Below are 25,940 nucleotides of genomic sequence, written 5' to 3'. Positions count from 1 at the left end.
TTATTTTTTCCTTTAGACTTCAACACTTGTTTCAGTGGGACCAATTTGTGCATATTACTAGTTTGTAGGAAGGCAGCTTGTGGCAGTAGCGTGCTCAGGCAGAGTTTTTCTCCTCCAGGTACCAAACACGCGAGAACTTCATACTACATTCCCACCTCCTGCCTCAAGTCCCTTGTGGACTTTTGAGCCTGATCTGCTATTTTTTTTTTGGACTGCAGTAAACATAGATGGCACAATTTCGTTCCCCCCTATCTTTCTTGTTTTTTTTATTTTATTTTACCTTATGTGTAAAAGGTTTTTTTCTGTTATTCAGCACTTTGTGAATCAACTGTAAAAAGCACTTTGTAAATAAATGTTGCTTTTCATAAAGCGCCTGCTTGTGAATGTTTTCTCATGCACTAATGGCCGTAAGTCTGAGAGGATGTAAAGACGAGTGAGAACTGCTTGTATAGTCCAGGTAGCAGAAACTTTCACACCGGCTGCACCAGGAGCGAACACCAATTAGTCCTCTTTCCTGATATTCTAAATGGAAAAATAACTTTTGCATTAAGCCTTAAGCTTGCACATTGAAACTCAGGATTATGTAGGATTAGAAGCTGACCCAAACATGCCCTTTTTTTATTTATTTTAATCTAAGCTGACAGAACTTTCATTTTTACTTTAAGCACACAATACTTTTAACAGTTTGAGCTTGTAAGCAAAGTCACAGTACAGTTTTTCAATCAAGGAAAAAATACTTTTGTAAATTCTCTTTTTTTTTCCTGTAAATTTGTTTTTGCAAATACTGTAAAGCATTTCAATTCAAACACCAGTGACAAAACTTGATACTGCTATTATAAAATCTTTGTTTGTTTGGCTTTTGATGGTGACTTGTCAACCATCCTAGACCAGCGATGCCGAGTGTCCTCTCCCTGGTCCTCTTTTTCCCGTCTGTTTTTTTTTTTTTTTTTTTGCCTCGGTCTGCTGGTTGCCGTTGAAAGTGATTCTGTGTGAAAACCTCCAGACAAGACAAAGCAAGACAGGTTTAGAGTAAAGGCTTGGTTTCCATGGTGATGGCGCTTGCCCAGGCAGCCTGTGAGAATTGGTCCTGATTGATGGAGCTCGGTTGTTTAGGCCCAGAGGGTGTGTATCTGTGTGTGTATCTGTGTGTGTATCTGTGTGTGTGTCTGTCTGTGTGTCTGTCTGTCTGTGTGACTTCTCATGCATTTACTTGAATGCACATTTGGCTATATAATGGTCTTCCTCTCTTTCTGGCTCTCTGGCTCTCCGGCTCTCCGTCCTGTATCCCTCCATCCATAGATAATCCCGTATGAGTTTTTGTGATTGCAAACTGACAACGGTTAGGGTTCAGTCGGGTTCAGGGCAGAAGAACACCCCGCTTGCAGTCCGTTGGCCTAAACAAATTCTAAACCCTTTTATATAAAACTTCTAAACATCCGGAGCCCCAAACCGCATGTCAAAAACCGTCTACAAATACGTTGTGCAACGTGAATTGAAGATGTGAACTATCCACACAGTTAACCAGAGGAAGATGCAACGGTAATTGCTTAACAATGATATAGAGATATTTTTGTCCTCATTCGTTGGTTGTTTTTACTTCCAAAAAGTCAGTATCGGCCGCTGGCACATGGTGGTCATGCGCCTGCTATTTGGGAAATGCAATAATTAAGTTAGATCTCAGTTTAGCCCCTGTAAATCTCCTTGCATAAAACCGTGGCACACAGGGGCTCACACTGGTATCATCTACATTTAAATAAACATATCAAACGCATACCGCAGGACTCGAGTAAAGATGTGCCGGAACATACAGGCAGCGGAGTCCCTGCAGAGACGATGTTGCACTAAGTTGGATAAACATATGTGCAAGAAGGTTTGCACATTTAACTCATTACTTCAAGTAAATACCAAATAAATGAGTAATATTAAATATGATGTTTAAAAGACAAAATAAAAAGAACATTGCAGTGAAATTTTGCGTCTGTATCCTTGAACTCCTTTTGTCTTTGTATCACCAAAGCAACATAGAAAATAGTTAATTTTCCAGTTGTAACACATCATACCAGATAATAGCAGATTGTCTTTTCACATGTAGCTGGTAAAATATGCTGTGAAAACTACCTATTTGTAGCAAGATGGATAACAAGTCCTCTTTACCAATTCTCTTCCTTTCTCTGCAAATCACTGAATGGCTGCGCATCATTTTGTCTCTCCACTTTGCTAATTCAGTGAATGATGGCTCCTATTTATGACCTGAGAAGCTTTTCTCCATCAGTGACGGTATTAGTCATAACCATTCCCCCTCCCTACTCTACCTCTACCCCCCAAACGACAACAGTAAAGTACTGTAAATGGAGCCGTCTCATATTCACATTCCCACCTCCCACTCTCCGCCTCTTTATAGTCACAGTGCCGGTGTTTCGGTGTTATCGGGTCCAACAGAGGTAGTGGCCAGTAGCAGGTGGTGGCTGTATTAGCTAAACAAGCATCTGTGTGCACAGTGTGAGCTTCTTTTTTTTCCCCCCGTCTATCCCACCCCCGTTTGTGTGGATCTGTTCTATTCCCGGGGCCATGTGAAGATAGCCGGGCCCCCACTGCTGGTTATTTTAGCTGAGGCCATGTCCCCCTGCCAGGCAGATAAAGACTGGTCTTGTGTGCTTATCTGGGCAGTGCTCAGCCTGTCTGAGAGAAGCTTAGAGAATAGAGGCAGATTTTGGAAGGGACAAATGCTCACTGCAGGAGGAATGTCCTTTCAATGTCCTCTCTGGTAATGTAACGCAAACCATGAGGTGGAGACTTTCATATCAGACACCTCGCAGCAAATAGAGGTGCATACGTTTATAGAAAAGGTAACACGAGTGGGAATGGAACCATGATTGTATGATCCTCTGTGTGACACGTGTACACTCCTGCCCAATATCACACCTGAGGATGTCATACAGAACAGGATGTCTTGTTTTTGAATACCAGGTGTGAAAGCTACACACCGCTGGAACATCCCTCACTAGTGCTTGGCTACCGGGGTTAAAGTAACTTGATTATTTCATGGAGCCAATCAAGAGGGTCAGTGGAAATGTAAACCCTATTTTTATAACACCTGGTTAGGGCTGGGCGATATGGACCAAAAGTCATATCTCGATATTTTCTAGCTAAATGGCGATACTCGATATATATCTCGATATTTTTTCCGTGCCTTAATTGGGGTTTCCCCCAAAGCATTATAGCATAGCATCTCTGTTAGGTTCATTTTTTTCTGAGGCAAACCCTTAAAAAAACAGTCAGTTTTAATACAATGCCTCGTGCCAAATGTCACACAGGTTCCTTTATTAACAGAGGTCTGCACAATATCAAGATGTATAAAACAAATGAAATAAAAATAAACTGCCTGCATATATAGAATAAAAATGCTTCTTGAATAAAATAAAACAAATATCCCTTTCCAAGCATAACAATTAAATTAAAATACACTAATTAATACAATGTAGACAGTAACAGGCAGACTTTTCCACTGAGGTGGACAGTTGTGAAAATAACAAAACATTTGTGCAAATCTCAAATAAAACATTCAAGTCAATTTGTCACAAAATAAGCTATATCAAAATCATTAAAAAAAAATGTAAACATTTTTTTTTTTTTTTTTAAATCGATATAAACGATATTGTCTCGTACCATATCGCTTTTGAAAATATATCGATATATATTAAAATCTCGATATATCGCCCAGCCCTACACCTGGTGTTCCTCGACGACTTCATATTTGTGTATTGCATGCATAGGTGATGCAAAACGTGACAGGTTCCCCTGCGGCGCAGACCTGCGGGTCTATTTTGCATTTCACCGTCCCATCAGGTTTGAAGTCACTTCTCCATTCCAATATATAAAGTCTTGTAGTGTAGGTTTTCCCCTGGGTGGTAGTAAGACTGATTAATACTGATGGAGTATCTGCAGGTGAGGCTAGTGTGAACCACATGATATACAGTGTTTTGACTTTTTGCTCATTTGTTGCACTTTTTTTTTTAATAAAACCATGTGACAAGCCTACAGGGAAAGGATATTTTAGAGGTTGTTACATTGTCCTTTTACATAAATCCTTCATTTTGTGATTCAAGTCACTAAAGCTCTGTAATAAAAGTGACGGAGAACAAACATTTCCTCTGAGCAGATGCACTAGCTCACTTTCCATAACTGTCAGCGTCGCGTGGATTCAACGAAAACGCTTCTACCAGCCATCGATGAAGTGCAGGAAACGCTGTTAGAGAACCCATTAGTTGATATTATGGGCTTTTCTTCTGCGCTATCGTCATTACTGCAAACAGTTTCAAACACTTAAAATCTGGACACTATTCAACTTTTTCTACCCTTTTATCACTGATGCTGTGAAGTTGCACATTTCAATAAATGGGCAACAAATTCAGAGAAAGAAGCGTTTTTTAAGTCAGTGATATCTGACGGAAGAAACCCAGAGGAAAACAACTACCAAACGTTTAACAGCTTGTGGTGTAGTACTATTGTAGCACTTATACAGACATCTGTAAAATTTTACATGGACAGGTCATCTGGGTAAATAGAAATTGGCAGAATTAAAGCAGCAGAATCTCAAATAACATTAAAAGTCTAAAAGAAAGCAGGAAACATGGTACATGTGTATTGGTGAAGAAGTGAAGAAGCTGAAACTGACATACTTTGCGTATGATGTAATATAATTGTGTCATTTTATGGTGTGATGCAGTAACGTCTGCGTTAACGGTGACACACAAGCGACCTATGACAGCGGTAGCATCTAAATGTGTCAAATGTAGGGTGAAGAAGTGCTTTGCGGACTGTCGTCATGGGCACATTATCTCTGTAAGTGCTGGACACACACAAAAACATCCTTCAGCAGAATGGCTCTCCATTCCCTAAAATTACCCCTGCTCTTGTCGAGCGGCAGGTGTCGCCTCGCAGTTGGGCTGGTGGCCTCTGCACACATGCGTTACCGTGTTTTTACCTCATATTTTTATTTCCTGTCAAAGAATGGACTTTTTTTTGTCCTTTCTCCATTGTCGGAAGAATCCAGACTGACTGTCTCACTCATCCTCTCTTGACTTTTGAATGTTGCTTCAGGAACAGTGTAGCTTCTGCTGCTTGTTCTGGAAGTTAGGAGTGCATGTCGTAACAGATGACAGAGATGCCAAGAAAACTGGTAACTGCAAAATTATATAAAAAAAAAAGACGAAACAGTTAGTAAAACTTTCTCTTTTTTCTGTCACTTTTAACTTACACCAATTTTCTTGTCCGTGGGTCTCTTTCCATCTCTCTTCAACACTGACCTTCTGCCATGAACAGTCGGTTCATTTTCCTTTATTTTTCATATTATCCATTTTCTTTTCTTCCATGCCTTTTTTTTATCTAAACCTTTCTCAGGTCATATTGAAAACTTTGTATAGTACATTATGAGAAAATCCTGAATCTGTCACGAGTTAAATTGAGTTGGACACTTTGCAGGACGAGAGCGATTTACAATAAATGTTACCGCCAAAGACAGAGATGGAGCGAGGAGAAGGCGACCGGGTGGAAATGTCAAACGGTCCACGGGAAAACTAATCAAAGAATGCCAGCTTTCAGGAGAAACAGTAGCACAAGTCTGGTCTCTGTAAAACCCTCTTCTGTCTCAACAGAGCGCGCATTGTGCGTGGAGGTCAAATGCAGATTCGCTGTGTTGTGGACGGCTGAACTGTGTAGTCTCAGAATGGAAACTGAAAGTGTTACGTGCCAGAAGGGATCATTGTGTGAGACAGGAAAATGAAGTAGGCTCACTCCATAAAGAAAGAGAAAGGCTAATATACTCATATCTTGGAGCAATCCTTTTCATATGCATGATTGTTATCATTTCTTTTCATACCAAGCAAGAAAAGAAAACTGCAATTGACCAAAGTGCTGTACAGTAGAGTTAAAACAGTGACAATATATACATGCCATTGCAGTAAGTAATAAAAACACCCTCATATAGACTTGCAGTGCAGTACGGGCTAAAGCAGATTAAAAAAACACCCAAATCAACAATAAAATAAGCAAAATAAAACAAAAATAAAAGCATAATAACAGCAAACAACAATGACTATTTAAATTGTAAAGGCAACAATTCTAAAAGGAAATGATACTGAAAAGTCGAGGCATAAAAATGGGTTTCAAACGTAGACTTAAAAACGCACCTATGGAGCCTGTTTTATTTGCACATAAAGTTGATTGAGGAAATGTGCTCGTCTGAGCGCCAGCGTTCACCCGAGAGCGACTCCAGGGGATGGGGGGACGTCTCCATGTCAACCGCTAGAACAGAGCAGGCTAACGGCAAACTGTGCCGTTAGGAGATAAATCTTACTCTGAATAAGTTATTTTTATTAAAATTCAAAAAGTTCAAAGCCATCGAAACCTTTTTTTCTGACATGGTCAAATAGTGGTTTCAGAGAAGGAAAGTTCATTATCACATCAGAAAAGTATTTGACCTTGATTTGCTTTTAAAATGTTCGGATTTTTTTCTATTACAAGTTGAAGACAACTGCACCTCGTCTTTTTCTTCATACCTGTGTCCAAATTTCCTGCTTCCTGCTCCAATTTCAGAAAAGTGTGCCACTTAACCTCCGTTCAGACATAGGTTTGAGTTTTATTTGTATTAAAAGTAGGTTAAATAAATAAATTATCTGTGAAAGTATCTAAAGATGGCTAATAATTGACAAATAAATCAATTGATTGATTGATTTTTTTTGTCTTCAGGTGAGCTGTTTATCTCAATGGGAGGAATATCCAGCGGTATATTTGAAGTTCATAGCATTTTCCTCACAGGTGACATTTAAGCACGTCAGAGGACGAGGAAATGTTTCTTTCATAAGATGGTTTTTGGATGAACCGACATGGAAACTAAAGATCGCCAGGTTTGGGGGACATCGTGAAAACTATCTTGAGATCCCTTAGACTCTGTGGCCACAGTGCAGGATCTGGAAGATTACTAGTATAAATGACATCTCACAGGACGTGAGGATTTAAGGGGTCACTTAGCCATCGGTTATTTAGTTTGTGCATATTTGAATCAGAAACGTTTGTATTAACATTTGGAGGCAGCGAGTTGAACTTTGTGGTATTTCTGCTTTCCCAAGGCGGTGTACTCCTCCTCCTTTCCCTCCGCCGCGTTTCAAACAAACCTCTGCCTGATTCTTCTGCTCCGTCTCCCTCTTCACCCAATAATGAATGCAGGAACTTTCCTTCATATGTGTTTAGCAGCGCCTGGAGACTGGTGCGGGCCCATCATCCCTTAATTATTAATTTGAAGTTACGCGCTGGCCGTTTGATCGTCCTCGTATATCTGTATGATTCAGAGTTAACAAGTCTCCCAGGCGACTCCGTTTTCCCTCTCTTTCTCTCCTCTTCTATCCGACTTGTTGTCTGAATTCACTAAAACCCTGACATGAGTCAAACTTTTGATTGACTGTTAAATCGAATGCCTTGGTGGTATATATGTTCATAACAAATGTCTGGTATTTGAGATTGTGGTAAATTCACAAATTAAAAAGAATCTCACGAGGCAATGATTTGAATGTTTTTTTTTTGTGGCCTTTGCTTTTGCACCGGTATCCTTGTCTGTAGATTATTTCCCTGTGGAGTGATATCCTTAAGCTTCTAATCATCGACACTTTGGCGCACAATTTTATAAATTTGCAGAAATGCAGCACGCTGAAGTTTTGAGAGTTTATGCATCTGTGAAGTGCAAAAGGAAAATGAGATAACGACTGACACAGGAAGTGTCTGTGTGGATGCGTGAACATGCACTGAGTTGGCATTTAGAAGTGTGTCCTTTCAGAAATGTAATTAAAGGAACTGAGTTAGTACCAGCAGTGGAACATTTTTCTTATGGCACGAACTAACACTGTTTTTTTTCTCCTTGCACCCCAGCACCACCGCGGTTCACTAAAGTTCCTGTCGACCAGATTGGTGTCTCAGGGGGCGTCGTCTCATTTGTCTGCCAGGCGACGGGCGACCCCAAACCGAGGGTTAGTTGGAACAAGAAAGGGAAAAAGGTGAATTCGCAGAGAATAGAGGTGAGTTTGTAAACCTGCCGCTCATTGCTGCACTGTAACGATAACCCAATGTTTGCAGACACAATATTCATGTTATTTCCATCTCATAAAATACAAGATTTCAAATTCCAACTGTAAGTTTCACATACGGTAAGTTATTGTTGTGGAAAGTGCTATAAAATGTCTCGATACATGCCTAAAATGCATTACAATAATTGTACAACTTGATATAAAGTGATAGTTTGGCTGTTTGACATTCAGCTGCACTAACCATTTTATAATCCTGTGCCCGTGTTAACATGTGTCATGAGGCTTAATAAGGGAAGTCACAGATGGATGACTCTCAAATGGTGTCAGAACCCACATAACAAACCTTTATTTCCCCCAATTATGCTGTTTCCAATACCCCTCCAAGACCACGCTAGCCTTGCGAGCAGTATCTTTGCAGCTGAGGGTCTTTCACAGCCGCCTTCAAAAGGGCAATTTTATTAGCTTTTCTCACAAGCAATTTTTGCAAATTGTTGTGGACAGTAGCCCGCAGACTTCTCACTTACTGACCTCTCTAACCGATAAACAATTTTCACGTCCGCCATTAGCTACAGCTCCTCTGGAATGAAATGCAGAGCCCTCCCGTACTTGCAGCTCCGTCCTTTCTGCACATGACTGACTGCGCCGCCGTCACACTTTTTCCCAGTGTGTTTTTATTTTTGTATCTTTTTTTTTTTTTTTTTTAAACCGGCATGCGACCGTGTCTGAGCGAATGTGGCTCTGCGTTATTCATGATGTTTGTTTCCTTCTCGGCAGGCATCCCAGATGGCATCTCTAAAAGTCTTGATTGATGCTCAGTGTCTCTTAATTAAAAAAAACGTGCCTTAGTTAACGATGACGGCGGCGACAGTGTGCGCAGATGCACTTACACACTCGCACACCAACAGCCGCAACCGTGGGGGAGGGCACTGAAAAACACAAAAAATGACAACAACCTCAACAGGGGGAGATCAGCATCCCCGCCGAGGACGAAAAAAGAAAAAGAAAGCTGCTTCTGCGCTGCATGCTAAGTGGGGAAACAAAGCCAAGGGCACGGAGGAGCCCTCTTGAACGGACGCCCTCTCCTCTTCCGTTTAGCATGAAATGAAAAAAACTGTAAAGGGGTTTTGAAGTGGTTCTGTTTTCTTTTTTCTTTCTTTTTAAAAAAAAAATCTGCTCTACCCTCGAGACAGCTGCTTTGATATTGATCATGATGCCATGCTCTGCAGTGATTTTAGCCTAATTAGCAACTCAGCCCTGAGATGTGCAGCAGTAGAACAGCAGGACTGCTGAAGACTCGTACTTGTGTCTCAAAGTCATGCTCTGCTGAGAGACTGCAGCAGTTAGTCCTTCGCCGCGATGGTGGAAGCTTCCCCGGGGAAGGACGGATGCTGGAATATTAGATATACTGAGAGACTGACAGGCTGACCATCTTCACTGACACATCCATCCAAATATAGAGCAAAAAGAAATGGGCTTGGGAAATGATGGTCTATATTAAAAGGAAGGAGTAATTAGTTCAAAACTGCCATTGGTTAAATTCTAGTCTTTAAGGTATGGTTAGCAGGTTGGCGCAAGATTAAGGGCTTTTGATGATGTGCTGATTGAAAAATATATCAAACAAGGGTGTTTAAATGGTGACCAGTGGCTCGGGCTGCGCAATCAATCAGATTTTAATCATGATTTCAATTTTGACCCCCAATAATCACAAAAATGGACTAACAATAAAAAAAAAAAAACATGACATATTGGTATTAATCATGTCTAAATGTTCTAAATAACCAGGACATATCAGTGCGTGACGGTGGTCTCGGGGTGTTTATGGCAACAACAACAACATTTGAGGGTTCTTATTTATTTATTTATTTATTTTACTGTATTTGCCTGAATCATTTTTATTTAGTCATTGATTTAAGTATACAGTTTTTGTATATTAAGTTTGCTAAAAATCCAACAAGGTTTGAAAATCACTGGATAATTGTTTTTGGTACTCGGGACACAAAAGTCTGATGGATGGATGGATGGATGGATGGATGGATGGATGGATGGATGGATGGATGGATGGATGGATGGATGGTTGGATGGATGGATGGATGGATGGATGGATGGATGGATGGATGGATGGATGGATGGATGGATGGATGGATGGATGGATGGATAATTGAGCCATCTGACCAGTTGCAGATGGTGTTAAAACTGTTAGTGTGGCTTGTGTAAGTATTTGCTAACTGTATTCTTCTTAGATGTACTTGTATTTTTTATTTCCACTATAACCACTATAAGCTTTACTCAGCGAGCTTGATGTTTATCTTCCTCTTTTTGTTTTTAAGAGGCTTTTTGAACAAGGCTCAAAAACAAAAGGGTTCACGGAGAACAAAGGGCATAATTACAGATATAAATCGGATGGAAACACAAAACGCGCACTGTGTAGACAGAGAGTGTTTGTTTAGCTCTTTTCAAAGGACCTCAGGCTGCAAAAGACCCAAAACATGCACATGCCTGCCCAGCCTCCAATATGAATGATGGAACGCAAAAGAATTTCTCAGTAACCTTACAAAATAAATAAGGCGTACGCTGGATGTTGATCTTTGCGTCTCGAGCAAAATGGTTTGTGAACCGGCTGCGAAGTTTAAAAGCGGTGGTATTTGGACGGAGATCTCGGACTTGTTTATCCTGACTTTGTTCCCCGTGTTTCACTCCACAGACCATTGAGTTTGATGAGGGTGCCGGCGCCGTGCTCAGAATCCAGCCTCTCCGAGCCCCGCGCGATGAGAACATCTACGAATGTGTAGCAGAGAACAGCGAGGGCGAGATCACCGTCAACGCCAAGCTGTCCATCATCCGAGGTGAGTCTCAGGTGGTGAAATGGTTCTCCTGAGTAGGAACTACAAACGAATCATGATATGGATGAAGTCAGCATCCATATCATTCATTATTTTCCCTCCAACCGGCCGGACGGACAACTTTACTTTTATAACTGCTCTTTTTCTAGAAGGTCCTTTTGACTTTAGATGTCAAACCCGGTTAGCTGGTTCGTTGATAGGATTTAATTCTGATTAGGAAAAATAAATGTTTTTCTGTCAGACATCAGTTTTTACTTTCTTTCATAAAAAAATCAGTAATTTAATCTGCAATTAAAATGTCCCTGATTTGACATTTTTATACTATAATCACACAAATTACATCTTGTTACACTACAAAAAGGAATTGCATAGATAAAAAAAGCCTTTATTGAAGAAAATTAGTGTACTTGCAAGAATATTTTTGCTAATTTTAAGAATCCCTGTAAATAATTTAACTTACCCCATTGGCAGAGTATATTTGCTCAATATAAGACAATTTGTGTAGATTTAGGAACATCAGGCTTATTTCCAGATGGGCTTGTTCTAGCTATGTTCTGTAAAGCTCTCACTCACCGAGCACTAAAGAAACGAGAATCAGACGTTCACACCAACCATTTCAGAGAAGCCATATTGATGTTTGTAAAAATGAGCGTGGTTGTTTTGGGGAGGCATTTTTGATGGTTCTTGACGGAGCCTGCAGCACTCTCGTTCACAGATGGACATTGATTGCGCATCAGTCTGATGGGCCTAATCAACTGTCATTCACGCGCTGGCTGAACCTCTCACTGACGATTCAAAGTGTCCGTGAATGCGGTAGATTGACGAGGCGATCCGCAGACAATCACGCTTACAGCAGCTGACGTGCCGCGAGATGTTTGCACGAACCAACGCGCACAGCAAAACAGGTGTAAAGTAACAAAACTGTGTGAGATCCGTAGTTGAAATCGGATGTAGATGAGCTTGGGAAGCTCAGAGGTCACGGAGGACGGTATCGCAGGCAAGCGCGCGTACCTTCTTTAGTTATTCTACCTTTCTCTGCCTTTTCTCCTCTGCTCTCTCCTGCTGCCATCTGCCTTGTTTCCAGGGCTGGATGATGCTGAGTTACTGCTGGCTGGCTGCCTGGCAGCACACCGGCGAGGGTTTTCTGGCTGTCAGATTCACCGGCAGTGCAGTGGGCAGTATTTGTGTGGTGAGGATGCTCAACCACAAACTGGCAGCTTGGCACCAGCGTCCTGGCTTTTGTCGTTGTTAGAGGCAGACACAGGGATCGCTGACAGGGGTGCGAGGGCCTCAGGTGTGCAGTCACTATTATATTAATCACTCGTGAAACAGGAGAAACGGATTTGAGAGCAAACTGGAGAACAATCTGGGTGGGAGGTCATTTATCAAAGAAAGATAAACATTCAATGTCAAGTCCCCTTAATCAGATTTTATTTGTAACGATAATGAAGCGTGTATTTGGGGGTTCTGATTTGTTGATTATTTAGTAATTTTTAACTGGAGCCCGGCTTTGGTGCCGTTCAATTTGGAGCTGAGCTCTAGGAGTTTTGCTACTGATGGACACACAACATAATGCAGAGCAATTTACTCAAATCCAGAAGCTTTCTACAGCCCTGAGTGTAGCCTTTCTGCAGCATTATGGGAAACCAGCCGCATAGTTTCCCTCGTTTGAGGGGAGGGAGCTCTTTGCTTCTGAATATTCAGATTTGAAACAAAGGGAAAAATATGTCAAATAACTGTATTTAAGAGATGGTTTTGGTAAAAAGGTTGCAATAATTTGAACAAAAGCAGAGATCTGGCAGATATTTAAGATGATGGGGTGCCAGAAAGCTCCCCAGGTTGTGCCGATGCAGAGATTACCCAGGTTTCACACAGCTGGCTTGATTAAATATGGATTGACATGTTCACTTAAATGCTCAAAAAAATATACCTTTGTGACTACGCACGGTGCTGTCAATCACATACACGTTTCTTGGACTAAACAGGATTTATTGAGAGTAATCTCTGAGTAATATTAGAAGATGCTACCCTTGGGTAAGCCTCCATAACAGAAAATCCTGGATTAACGGAGCAAAAACATGAAACATGATGTTTTCTAACTCGATTTGGTCAATCTTCCCTGACAGTAGCTTAAATGTAGCATTTTGTTTTGACTGAAAGTTATTTTTAGAGAGATTCTGAATAGAAACCTATAGATGAAACCATTAAGTGCTATTTAATCAGGTCAAATCAAGTCTGGTTTATTGTAAAACACATTTAAAACAACGGGCATTGAGCAAAGAGTGGTAATTTACACATAAAGAAAATGAGGGCAGTACAATTGTCAATAAAAGAGGGAAGCTTTAGAATTAGTTATTAATCAATAAACACAGAATTAAAAGCCAATGAATGTGTTTTGAGTGGAAACTTTAGGTTGGGCATGATTGGAGTCCTCCTCACCTCCAGGGGCAGGCGGTTCCTTCATTTAGGCGTCATTGCCTCCTCGGGTCTCAGAGAAACCTCTCGGAAGATCTGAGGTAGCTGGAAAGCCTTGAGTGGCTACGATAGGTTGAAAAGATACAAAGGAGCTAACTTATGAAACGCTTCGACATTTACAGCAAAACCTTTGGAATAAATCACAAAGCAGAGCTACTGCAGAGGTTTGCAGAATGATGGACCAGCTGTAGGTGTTAAAGGGACGCCTGGCGAACAGCACCCAGACCGTTCCAATGGTTCAGTTAAAAAGACCGTGTACCATCCTTTCAAAGTTGTCAAACAATAAAAGCCTCAGTTTTTAACCTCCAGCTTTTCTCATGCATAGTTTCATATAGCGACCCAGATGAGAGGCTAAGAAGAAACCACTTGGTCCAAAGATTGTTACTTTAGCGTAATCTTCATTACAATTCAAAAGGCTTACAGTTATCCAAGCTGTTAGTGATCAGGAGCTGGTGTTAGAGAATGTGAATGTGTTTAAAACGCGTGAAAACTCAGACAAGTAAAACCTGAACGAAAGCCTTTAATGCGAATGCGGTGTGAATGATGAGCACACCGGGGTAACTGTGTCAAATGCAGTTCTGACGGTTTAGAAGCATAAGCATGCCATAATCTTCCGAATGTGTCTACAAGAATATCATTATGAATAATTTTAAAATTTAACGTGAACATGCACCTCCATCTCACCGCAGATGCAAATGCCTTCCACAAGACCAACAAAAGAGAGTCCAGTTTGTTTATGGAGCTCTCTAAAAGCCTGGTTTGGAAAGGTCCTTGCATTGATATGATGGACAAGCACTTCAACTGAACAGGAGGGAACAAGCACACTAATACTATCATTCACTACAAGTTTGGGCTTGTGAACGTGCCTTCAGGAAGAGCACAGAACAACTCTAGATCAGTCTACGCAAAGAGGGAAAAAAATTAAATGCTATTGGAATCATCTCGACAAGCTTTCCTCTAGAGCCCGGAGGACGATTGCAGCTCTCCTGCCAAGGCAAGACCCGCTGAGGGAGAGATGAGAGTGTGATGATGGGGCTGAATTTAAAACGCAAGTGTCTTATGAAAAGAAGAACGTTCCTCTGTTTTCTATCTTTAATGAGGTTGGGGTTCACGCATCGATATTTGGAAGGAATCTGGGAAAGAAGCTTAATCAAAATGGAGACATTCAGTGTGGTTACATGGACATCTAAATTAGTGCTGGGGGGTATACCGGTTCATACCGAATACCGGTGTTTATTTTTCTCATGATATGAATTTTTCATATACCGTAATACCGGTGAGTATGTACAGTAGCGTACACAACGTTGGGAACGCCGCGCGGCGTGGCGGAACGTAGCGCCGCGTGGCGGAACATAGTGCCGCTGGACACTGTTTGTGAGGGGACTGTTTAGCAGTAGTGATGCACCGATTGTTCGGTAACCGAAATTGTTCGGCCGAAAATGGCAAAAAAACACTTTCGGTGTTCGGTGGAATAAGTGGGGAAAAAAACGAACAATTAATAACGGCGTTGTAATATAAGGAAATAGACTGGCCGCTCCCGTAACAGTTGCGCACCACAAACATAAATCGTTGGCCAACCAAAAAGTAACCACATAAGAATTTTACCTAACATTCACCAGGAGGTGGAACCAAAACAACATAATGCTGGGAAATTAAAAAATGTTCAGTTTTTTTATGTTCAATAAATATTTTCTACTTTGTAATTTTGTAAAAGATTTTTTTCTTTGAAAAGCATGCCTAAATCAAATTTATTTGATTTATGCATCCTCCTCATGACAGTAAAATAGGCCATTCTAAGCCAATTTACTGCAGCACTTCCTTTCCAAATCATTAGAAAATGTGGTTAACACCCAGTTGTGCATGAAAAAAAAAATACCGTGATATACCGTGAAACCGATATAATTTTGAAAAATACCGTGATATAAATTTTTGGTCATACCGCCCAGCACTAATCTAAATGAAGCTATTGGCAACAATGTAGCTAAGGATTAAAGTAGAGTTTCTGGGAAATCCAAGTATACATGCGTGAGAAAACTATCGATTATTGAGTGAGGTGTGTTCGACTCTGCGATGCTAGGTGGCACCACAGGTGACAGTTTTGCGTTGGCGTTCTTCCGGTTCTTGTTGTTCTTTGTTGTTTGTCTTCTTCTTCTTCTTCTTCTACTGTGTTGATATTCCGGCTTTGGCGGTGTCGTCACTTCTGGAAGTGGGAGTCCTGGGGCAATCCCTAGCACGGCTAAGCGTGGGATGCATGCCGGAATAACTCGAAATACGATCGCATTATCTGGCACTAACAGCTCGATCTCAAGAGCTTCAGTTCGGTTCGACTACAGCCCGGCTAAAGTGTGTACATGCCTTTTGAAACTTCAATATCGGTCAGATTAAGGCAACAATTCGACTTTCTGTTTAGTGCATGTAAATGTACTCAGGGATAGAAGAGAAATATGCAAACTTAGTCATGAAAATGCAGAAATCTGAGAATGGCAAAATAAAAGTGAGTAGTGTAGTGAGAAAATGCAATTAGAACTGGGAATAAAAGAAATCAGCAGCATGAGAAATGTAAAGCGACCTCAGGTTGTTGTGAGTTTATGGGATAGTGATGGAAATGATTGGCAATGTAGAGAAGGTGAGCTGAGCTGTGGTTGAACACTGGCCCCTGGAACCTGGCGAAGGATTGTGAGATATAGGACAAGGCACACGGGACACGTTTCCAAGTAAACAGAGGGGATGTGATCTGGGATTTGGAGAGATTGGAAAATTCGAATGACGGGTGACTCGGCCAGAAAATTGTGGCACAAACATGAAAGAAAGGGTAGTTGCATGCACATGGACTCAAACGCACCTGCAGAAAGAAATGCTGAAGTAAATAAATAGATGAACGAATAAATAAAACCACAGGTATAGATGTATCGCAGCGTTGGAAATTCCATGTATGGGGAAGGCTTGTGTGTAACATGTGAATTAAAAGCAAGAATGAGTAAATAATGACATGAAATGAAACCCAAACACACATTAACATAACTTTGAGCAAACATGCATGGCTTGATCATTAGTCCAACACTCTGACAGTACAAAAAACACGAGTAACACCATGAGGCGGTAATTATACACGCAGTCTTGATGGAAAAGTGTACAGCCATCTATGTGGGCAATATGCAGAGCCACCGGTCAGTCCACCCTCGTATGGCGCCGTAAAGCTTCCTCTGTGAAAACTCATTTACCACGACAGCATGGGGGATCTGCTCGGTGTTGAAATGAAATTATTAACAGCACACTGTTCTCCACACACACCCCCTCATGTGGGTGTTTCTGAACTGTTAGAGACATGCATACATGCAGCAGAAATGCACTTTTCATCCACTAATATCCACAGAAATATGTGCACACGCCAGGACGTTTGTTCATACAAGCATGTTGTCTTATCCATAAACTGGATCCCAGTAATCTTTTTTCTTAACTTATCCGTAACAATGACAAAACTTAATCTGTTGTTTCTGCTGCATTTCTGCACGTGCACGGGCAACGGCTGGGTGCGTTCAGCATCGACCGTGACACCTCGTTGGCGCTGACTTCACTGCTGCAGCTGAATACCTAAGATCGGGGGGCCATCTGGCTCCACAAAGACTTCAACGCAATCCTCTAAAAAGCTCCTCGCAGAGGGGCCGACAACAAAGGCAGCGTACTCTGGAGATGTTTTGTTTTCTTTTCCAACATATCCTATTTTCTTCCTTTCAGTGAGTGTTTTGCCGTGTAAGAGGTGAGGCAGAGTCACCTCTGGGATTCTGAGCATTCGTCCTTTAGTCAGCTGGAGTCTTAAGCCATCCAGGGTGTCTTCTTGAGGAATCCAAGGGATTGATTAATTCTAATTTAATGTTCAAGTTTCCCTTTTTCATCCAAAAAGAACAAAAACTAAAGCCCAAACTCTGTCTTTGTGTCAGGTGGAGTAGCTTTTGAGGCAGACATTCTTAAGTTTGAGCTCACTTTTGTGTACTCGCTCTGTGGATACGCTCTGTGGCGCAAACGTACACCTAATTTCCCCTTACTGTTTGTATATTTCTTCATTTCAGCTCTATGTCCACCCAGATCTTCTCTTTGGAAGATGTGGTAAATGTGATGAATTAATATTCATATATTTGCAAAAACTGGCTTTAGGTCAGAGCAAGCGACGTGTAGCTTTTCATTTGCTGATTGGAAATGGATTGAAGATGGATTGCGGCCATGTCACGAAGCAGCCCTGCTGCGGTCGGGCTCGGAGGACACGCCGCCGCTACCAAAACACACATGAGCAGGGCTGCCTACCTTTTTGATCAGACTGTCTGCATTCTGTCTGACGGAGTAAGTTATGGTGAATTTTAATGGCATTCTCAATGATTTAATTGGATTCTGAATCCTCCTGAATGATGCATCAAACTGTGAAATGGCGTTAGAATGTGTCGTGACTTGTTTCAATCCTCTTTGGCTTTATTGGTTTATTTCATGACCTCTTTTTTATTGTTTTTGTGACCCACTGAAACTCTGAAAGATAACTTTATAACTTGTCAAAAAGGAAAGCACAGAACTCTTCTTTCCCAATATTCCAATGAGGTGCTTTTATTTGGTTTGTGCATCATTTTATTTATTCTTTTGGCATTGATTAGGTGATGGTCAGTTTCTTTCCTCTCGTATGTATTTGTAGTGCAAATACAGGCCTCTGTAGAGTCAGAGGGTTGAATGCTTATTCCGCTCTGTTAATTTTAGAGGAGGAGGTGAGTCCAGGGCACAGAATGGATGAAATATTAATAAAACACAGTGAAACAAGAGCAGGTGTGGGTTAGAGAGAGGACGGGAGCGAGGGAGCGAGGGAGAGAGAACGGGTCTTTCCTGAAGTGCGTTCACGGTGGACAGTTGGCTCATGAAAGAGTGTTTGGTTTGTGGAGTGTTTATGTCTGAGCTGTGTGTGTATGTGCACACGCGTGCACGGTGGAAAATGGGAGACAAAGAAAGAGAGAGAGAGAGCCAGGAGGCAGGCAGTGGCCAAACGGTAATGAGACAGTGAAGAATAAGCTTGGCAGTATCGGCAACAGATCTGCTGCCTCTGAAATGACCTTTGTTCTCCCACCACTCGTCTCCAACACCTATAGGTGGAGCAGGAATGGAGGGAGGGAGCCCAAAAAGCAAAGAGGCTGGAGGACAAATACACCTGAATCTGATAAAAATGAGGAAAAATAGCATGTACATAATGTGCATCTTTTACTGGACTTTAGTTGTGTTTGTCAGTTCAGGTGTTATGGGGAAGGCGGAAGCGTCCGTTTTTACTGCAAAGCCAATGCGTGGTTTCAGCGTGTAGGCCGAGGCGGGACAAAAGCAGGCACCAAATTGCAAGTTAATGAATGCTTGAAACTGACTGAAAAGAAATAACAAATGACTCCCTTAACGGAGCGCAGACTCTGACTCCTTTTATTGTAAGTCCAAATTGAGCTGCTCTCTCAATAGTATTATCTGCCTATTCTCTGACAAACGAGTCGATTCTCATTCACAAGTACTCACCACCTCCACCTGTAAATAATACATTAGTTTAATGCTGTTAGGGTCTACATCCATCTGCAGATTACCTCCCACCAGCCAACCCATTTTTTACGCGTCTCCAATTGTAAGCAGGTCAGCGAAAGAACTTCTTTTACTTGCAAATGGTCGTTTTTTTGTTCTTCTTTTGCACAGCTGTGAAAACACATATTTTGACATTTACTCCTTTTGTGGATGCTCGTTGGCTGTGTGAGGAGGAAATGTCTTGTTTTGTTCGGCGATGGAGTTTATGAGGTGCCTCTCCGTGCTGAGCTGGGACTCTTCGTGTTATTGGTTCGTCTTGAAGGGCAGGAATAGCACACACAACACATTGATTGGCGAATGCCCTCATGCCCATGATCACTTATTGGAAGCTTAAGAAGTTTTGTGTTGTTTCCCTGGAAATATCCCCTTTTCTGTCCTCCGGTGACTCCAGTACTCTTTCCACACACAGCAGCTATCTCTACCTGAAACCTTTCACCTTTTCCTCCCCATGGACCGCTTTTTGCCTCAATGTTGGCATTTCTGTGCTTGCCAGACTCCTATCAGCATTCTATCTTTCATATTTCTCTCTTCTATAAAGTTCCCTTTAGAGGAAATTCACTTAGATGAGAGTTTATGGCCACTAAATCCTTTGATCCCCAGAACCTGTGATGCTTTAATCAGATGTGATTGGAGGATGAAGAGTGGTAGAAAGAAAGATAAAGGAGAACGAGGGAAAGAGAATCGTGGAGCTGTTGACAGAGTTGGATGAGTGGAAGGAGCTTGCTTTTTGTCAGAGGTTGCCGACTCTTGAACTTTTGCCATCAGTTTCATATGATCACTGACCGAGAAGAGCAGCCCCGGCTACCCGAGACATCTGGCCAAAGGTGGTTCAAAGGTGGCTAATATGAGACGCCGAAGAGGAGAAGAAAATAGACTGATAGGCAAAGGGGGTTGGGGGAAATATGACACATTTTATAAAAATAGTTTTGTAATGAAGAGTTGGACAGGAGATTAAATCAGTGTATCAGATTTGTTTTGAGCATGAAAGGTAAGTAAATGTTGGTGCTGGTAATCTGTGGCAGAAGATTTATTTAGCATATTATACCCACTATAAGTCTTTTTCCATATAATATCTCTGGAAAAGACAGTTGTAATAGATATTGCCATTGAAACAGCCATGTGCCATGTATGAATATGACAAAAATGCCAATGTAAGTCTGCTGAATTCAATATTACCAATCCAAAAATGCATCAGGAGAATACACACAAAATAACTGACTGTTTGGCTTTGCCTGCATTTTAAAAATGTTTTACCAGTATTTCTTTGTGCATGAGATATTGTTGCATTTAAAAAAAAAAGAAAGAATAAACTTAAACCAGTTAATTTCTGCCGTCACTGCTGTTCAGAGTATTCATATATGCACATCGATTTACAGCTGAGCAGAATGCACCTGCACAGGTGGTATGTTTGTTTGTGAAATATTCCGTCAAACAAACGACAAGACAGCAAGAACAATCCAACTCTGAATCATGCTTAGATTTATAATGGCCTTTTTTTTTTTTGCTCTACATATGAGGTATTTTACAATTTAAATGGACGGAATGAGGTAGGGCTTTTTTGCTTCACAGCAAATGAGAGCTGGGAGAAAAAGGTGCTTCCTGTGGAAACTGTGATGACTTTTGGAGTGACCCAGCTCATGCATAAAGAAGAGGGAGGAGAAATGGCCTGGACCACCAGGCTCATGCATATGCATCAGCCGGCAGCCCAGGTGACTGAAGTCGTACAACACAGGGGTCCTGCTGTGGCTACTGCAGGACTGGCATTTGATAAGACTTAAAAGTCTAGCGTGTCTCACAAGTGCCATTACTACCCTGCTTGATGTAAAGGTTGGATGGGAAGCTTGGCAGTCCAATTATGAGCATTTCGTCCTGGGCCAGAGGATGCACTCCAGCTAAAAAGGAGTAGAGAAGACTTTACAAGACTCTAAATTAGTAATACACCTCAAACAAGGTAGACAACACAATGTTTAATCAAGGTAAATATTCAAGTCTTTTTAAACACGAGTTATATTTTATGCTAGGTAAATCTTAAGAAGATATGCAGCGAATCTGTCAGAAAGAGAGCTAAGATGGCAGTTTTTGAGAGAGAGGAGAGTTTGGAAATGCGACACGGGAATTTTTCATGATTACAAAGCTTCTGTCCTGGAGAGCAGCCAGTATCCTACTGGATTTAACAGCAGCTGTTCATATTTAAAAAAAACAAACAGACACTGCAATCCTTGGCCCATAAAGGTGAACAACACAACCAACTGTTTATTGTCTAAGCTGTCGTTCCCCTGCGCTCACGACCCCACATTTTTTCTTTTTGTCTTATTATTCATTATAATAATAATAATAATAATTATTATTATTATTATTATTATTATTATTATTATTATTATTATTATTATTATTATTATTATTATTATTATTATTATTATTATTATCTTTTCACAAACCACCCACCAAGGCGTTCTGTCCGCTTTTCCTGCCTTCCATTCATCCTGTCAGTATTCTGACAACAACCTCTCCAGTTTTGTGTTGTTGTCGTTTTTTTCGCTAGAAAAAAAAAACAGGCTTATTTATCCGACTCTCCAACTGTTGTCACTGCAGAGGAAGCTCTCATCCTTTCTGACCCTTACTGTCACATCTGCTTGTTTTGTTTTTTTCCAAGTCTCAAAGTGACTTTAAGAATTTGTGAGGCACACTCGCCCAACTGGTCCTCTGCTCATTTCAAGCAACTGCATATTCATAATTGTTGTTCTGCTCAACAGAGATGCCTCCAAACATGTCATTAGTGGCTTGTTTTCACTAATGGCCCACCTAGACAGTAACCTTGCGCCCCTCCGCCAGGAACACCCACCCACCTCCATCTAATACTAATGCAATCCCACTGGTGGTGTGTGATTTGAAGTCTCAGTATTAGGTTAGATTAGCTGTTTTGGTTTTGCAGTTCTCCAGCCTGCCTCTCTTGTTTGTCTGTTTGTCTAGCACTGATTTGCTTGGTCCTGCTTTATCTCTTACTGTACTCGTATGATTCGCAGTCACATGCAAACCTTTCTTGGACACGGAACTTGCAAAACTGTAATAACACACCTGCAGTAGTGGTTCTCAAATTCATGCACTTTTTTTTAACATCACTACAGCTTTCCTGATGCAGTCGCAATTTTATTCCATATTTTCCGCACACCGGGTACTACTGATGAGCAGTGGTAAAGTGAATATATTGACCCAAGGGTAGATGAATCTTCCAAGCTGTTTACAATATTTCTAGACTTATTTTTGCAAACATTATTTATGACTCCAACATGGTTGCAGAACTTATGGAATGTGCTGTGCTCCAGTAAGCTGTCAAACTGCACATTTTCATCAGTGTCATCATTAATTAAGTATAGCACAGAGATCTTCCAGGATCCACACTGCATGAGTTGAGGGTGTTAGCGTTCATTAAGCCCCCCGTTTTCATCACAGTGAGTGCAGAAGAAATCCTTTTGAAAAAATACTTTCTCTTTCTTTAATGTAAGTGGACATTTTACCTTGTAAAAATCCTTATACAGCAGCACTGTCACCTAGACTGTGTCATAAACTAAAGTTAGGTTTCAAGGTGCCCACTGCACCTCCACACACTCACACAGTCCCATCCTTTCACTTATGCACACACACACACACACACTCAGAGCCACCCACCACCAAACCAGACCTGACTGCTTGACGTTTCTCTGCAAGGAGGTACTTCCTTTAATGGCCCCGGCCTCATCTCCTGTCTCCCCTGGAGTTCGCTTGTCTTACCCCAGACACCTCAGAAGCCTGACAAGACTGAAAAAGAGACAGAGAGAGAGACAGTGTGTGCGTGTGCATGCGAGTGTTTGTGTGGGAGATGGGTATTCAATAAACTCCCTCTTGCTGAGACAGGTAAACAGAATTTTTTGTACCTTTTTTTTGAAGTTTTTTTTTTTTTTAACACCACATCACCTCTTTTCCTCGTAATCAAGGGATCGTTGGAGCTATTCTTTAACATGACTCCCCTCTCATGTCTGTGCTGGGTCCATCATGGTGGCCGAGCACGTCAAGGAATCAACCCGGGTTGCCACTCATTTAAATTTTTTTATTGTATTTTTTAAAGGCTGGACCCTGCTTTCCCACATTTGTATTTGAAGATGGGAAAAAAAATACACATTTGAGCACAAAACAACTTTCCTAAAGCTTTTAAAACCTGCTAAAAATGGGATTTTGTTCCGTCTTAAAGAGTGCTGTAGCTAAACGATGGATGAGCACTCGTCTTGCGTTCTGTTTTTACGTTAAATGAGTGGAAAAATTTTAATTAAGGTTCGAGGAAGCTTAGCTTAGCCCAAAGAATTTAAAGTCTTACATTTAAAGTTTCACATTGAAAGAAGGTATTTCCTTTGAAGTCATCAAGACATCACTATGTAACTTATATCGACAAATTGATGTGGCCTTATCTTCAGGCAAACAAAGAAACAATAAATCACAATTGGCAAAAGATATACTGTAGGTTTTCATTTATTAATGTATTGCCCTTAATTTTCGTGTTCGTTACGTCTCAACTCAGTGGCCCGGTTATCAGCTGCTCATAGGTTCTGGATTTGATATCCACATAAAATTATACTTCTTTGTTTTAGCATCACCTTCTTTCCTCGTTTTATTCCGGCTCTCAAATGTGATCAAACTCTCGTATCAAATGGTCCACCTCATTCAGAACTGTCTGAATGGCAAGTCTGAATACCAAACAGATTTCCTTTTTTCTATAACTCTCAGATATTTACATCCCAGGTCTTTTTAGCATTTAGTTGCCAAAACTACAAAGCATTACAAGAATGAAATGTGCAGCAGATTGAAAACCTGTGACCTCTTTCTTCACACTGCCTTATTGCTCCTTCCACAGCAGCGGTATAGTAGCATTTAACATACACGTATTAAATGCAGTTCAATCATCCAATAGTCAACTACTTCATCACGTAGCGGCTCACATGCTGCTGGAGCCCGTTCCAGCCGACACTCTGAGCGCACGGGCAAGTGGCACTTCAGTTTGTCTCTTAAGTAAACTATTTATGTCTATAAATGTCTCCAAAACATCGACAAAGAGAGCGGGTTCACCAGTGAAAAGGAAAAACCGGGCTAATTTTGCTCAGAATTAGTGTCGCTTGAGTTGTCTTGTGAATGCAGTGTGCACGCCTTTTCAGTCTGTCACTTATCCTGTTTTAATATTCCTCTTCTCTGCCCCTCCTCCTTTCTCTCATTTGATTTTCCAGTCTGCTCCTCTTGGGTTGTGTTTTTGGGGGATATTTGGATGTAAATATTGCCCTTGTTTGCTAGACGTGGCGGGTGTGGAGAATACCAATAGGACATGAGACGTCCATCTGGGAGCAGGGGAGGGAGGTTGGGCTTGAGCTCTGGCTGTATAATGACCCTTATTCAGCTGAGATGGCTATCAGGAGAGAGGCCGGAGACGGTGTGATTAGATTTCCACTGTGTTGCTATTCTTCTCTGTCTCCTTTCTGTGCCGCCTATCCCTTGCTTTCTTTTGTATAATCCCTGAACAGTTCAGCAGGAATCTTTCTACCAACAGAATTCAAAGAATGCTACGGAGGGCTGAATGGCGGAAACTGAAAGTACAACATTTTCTTTAGCTTCCGTTTGCTTTACGTGGGGAGATATACCTCACATATTACGTTCTTTAGCTGGTGGGGTTGAGATACTTTACCCGACAACACAAATAGGTCCCGAGCAAACCTTTTCCACATCATTAAAAGCAGCCAATAATGTCAAGGACCTACAAGGAGCCACATTTTTCTTGGATTTAGTTGTCAGATGTACGAGTCATTAAGATGAAAAACATTTGGTTGCAACTGTTTGGCGCTCGCTGGGTGTAGAAGCCCGACCGTTTTTGCAGCCGGTACACTGACTGGAGTTGGTTTGTTGGTTTTTAGAAAACGACTCCAGGAGCACCCGGTCTGTACTGCCATGTGATAAAATAATGGGCATTCCTCCTTGTGCCCGGCTGCCTGTTTGATGTGAACACTTGTGGCTGTGGTGGAGCCAAGAGCAAATGAAACTGTATTGTCTCGAGCCTGAGCAGCTGGCTCTGCCTATTAGTTAAACTTCTGATTTCTCCAGACTCTTTCCGTGTGAAAGAGACTGCACCATTGGTTTTCTTTGTCCACTTTCACTATATTTATTATCCTCTTTTCAGTTAACTTCTAGTCATAGCTCGTACTTGCGTTTTTCCATCTCGCCCCCTCTATCTTTCTCTCTGCCCTTCATTGCTTTCTCACTTTGCCTCTGTCCCCATAGTCCCTCTGTGGTATTAGTGCACGAGCTTGCATAAAGCCTGTGTCTGTGAGCTACGGTGCTCGGTAATCAGTTAACCTGATTAAGCTGCTGATGAAATTAAATCATCGCAGTAAGTGAAAATAATAATATGAGTAATCGGGGCGGGATGTGGCGGAGCACATCATGGCACTTTGCAGCAGACCCAGCCTCTCCCTCCCTTCATCATTTGGTCTAACTCTCTACCATGGGAGATAATTAATGGATCAGAACAAGTGGTTTTGAAGGCACTGATGTTGGCATCACTGAAAAACAAATGACATACGCAGTGTTGATCATGCCAACGTACGGTATAAAGTCATAATCAATGCTAAGTAATAACCTGCCGGGGTTTGTGGTAATTGTGGCTTCCATAGTTGCGGACCGGCCAAAATGCCATCTCTGATCTCCTGGTCCAAATATAAACCAACCAGAACCCTCAGATCGTCAGGGCCACGCCCACTTTCTGTGCCCAGAGTTACGACCGAACACGGCGAGGCTTTTATACTCCTCACATGTGGAACTAACTCCCAGCTCTTGTGCAGAGGCGCGATTACATTTTTTAAGAAATGGTTTACTAACAGCGAACCAATCGAAACGCAATTATTTGACAAAGTTAAATGACTCTAAAGGACAGACAGGAAAGTGGTTATGATTT

At 41.4% G+C, this 25,940-nt stretch overlaps 1 protein-coding gene across 7 annotated transcripts in view; it reads left to right on the top strand.

Moving 5' to 3' along the window:
- The window catches only part of ptprsa (protein tyrosine phosphatase receptor type Sa), a 228,068-nt gene that overhangs the window by 106,357 nt on the left and 95,771 nt on the right, over positions 1-25,940 (top strand). For all 7 annotated transcript variants that reach the window (XM_061738512.1, XM_061738513.1, XM_061738511.1 and 4 more), the window contains 2 exons: positions 7,921-8,066; positions 10,777-10,918. In XM_061738512.1, the coding sequence (XP_061594496.1) occupies positions 7,921-8,066; positions 10,777-10,918 (288 nt within the window). The remainder of the gene's footprint in view (positions 1-7,920; positions 8,067-10,776; positions 10,919-25,940) is intronic.

Source organism: Cololabis saira, chromosome 13, assembly GCF_033807715.1.
Source record: "Cololabis saira isolate AMF1-May2022 chromosome 13, fColSai1.1, whole genome shotgun sequence".
NCBI classification, from domain to species: Eukaryota; Metazoa; Chordata; class Actinopteri; order Beloniformes; family Belonidae; genus Cololabis; species Cololabis saira.
The sequence above is the reverse complement of the archived record's forward strand: the minus strand, read 5'-3'. Positions and strand labels throughout refer to the sequence as shown.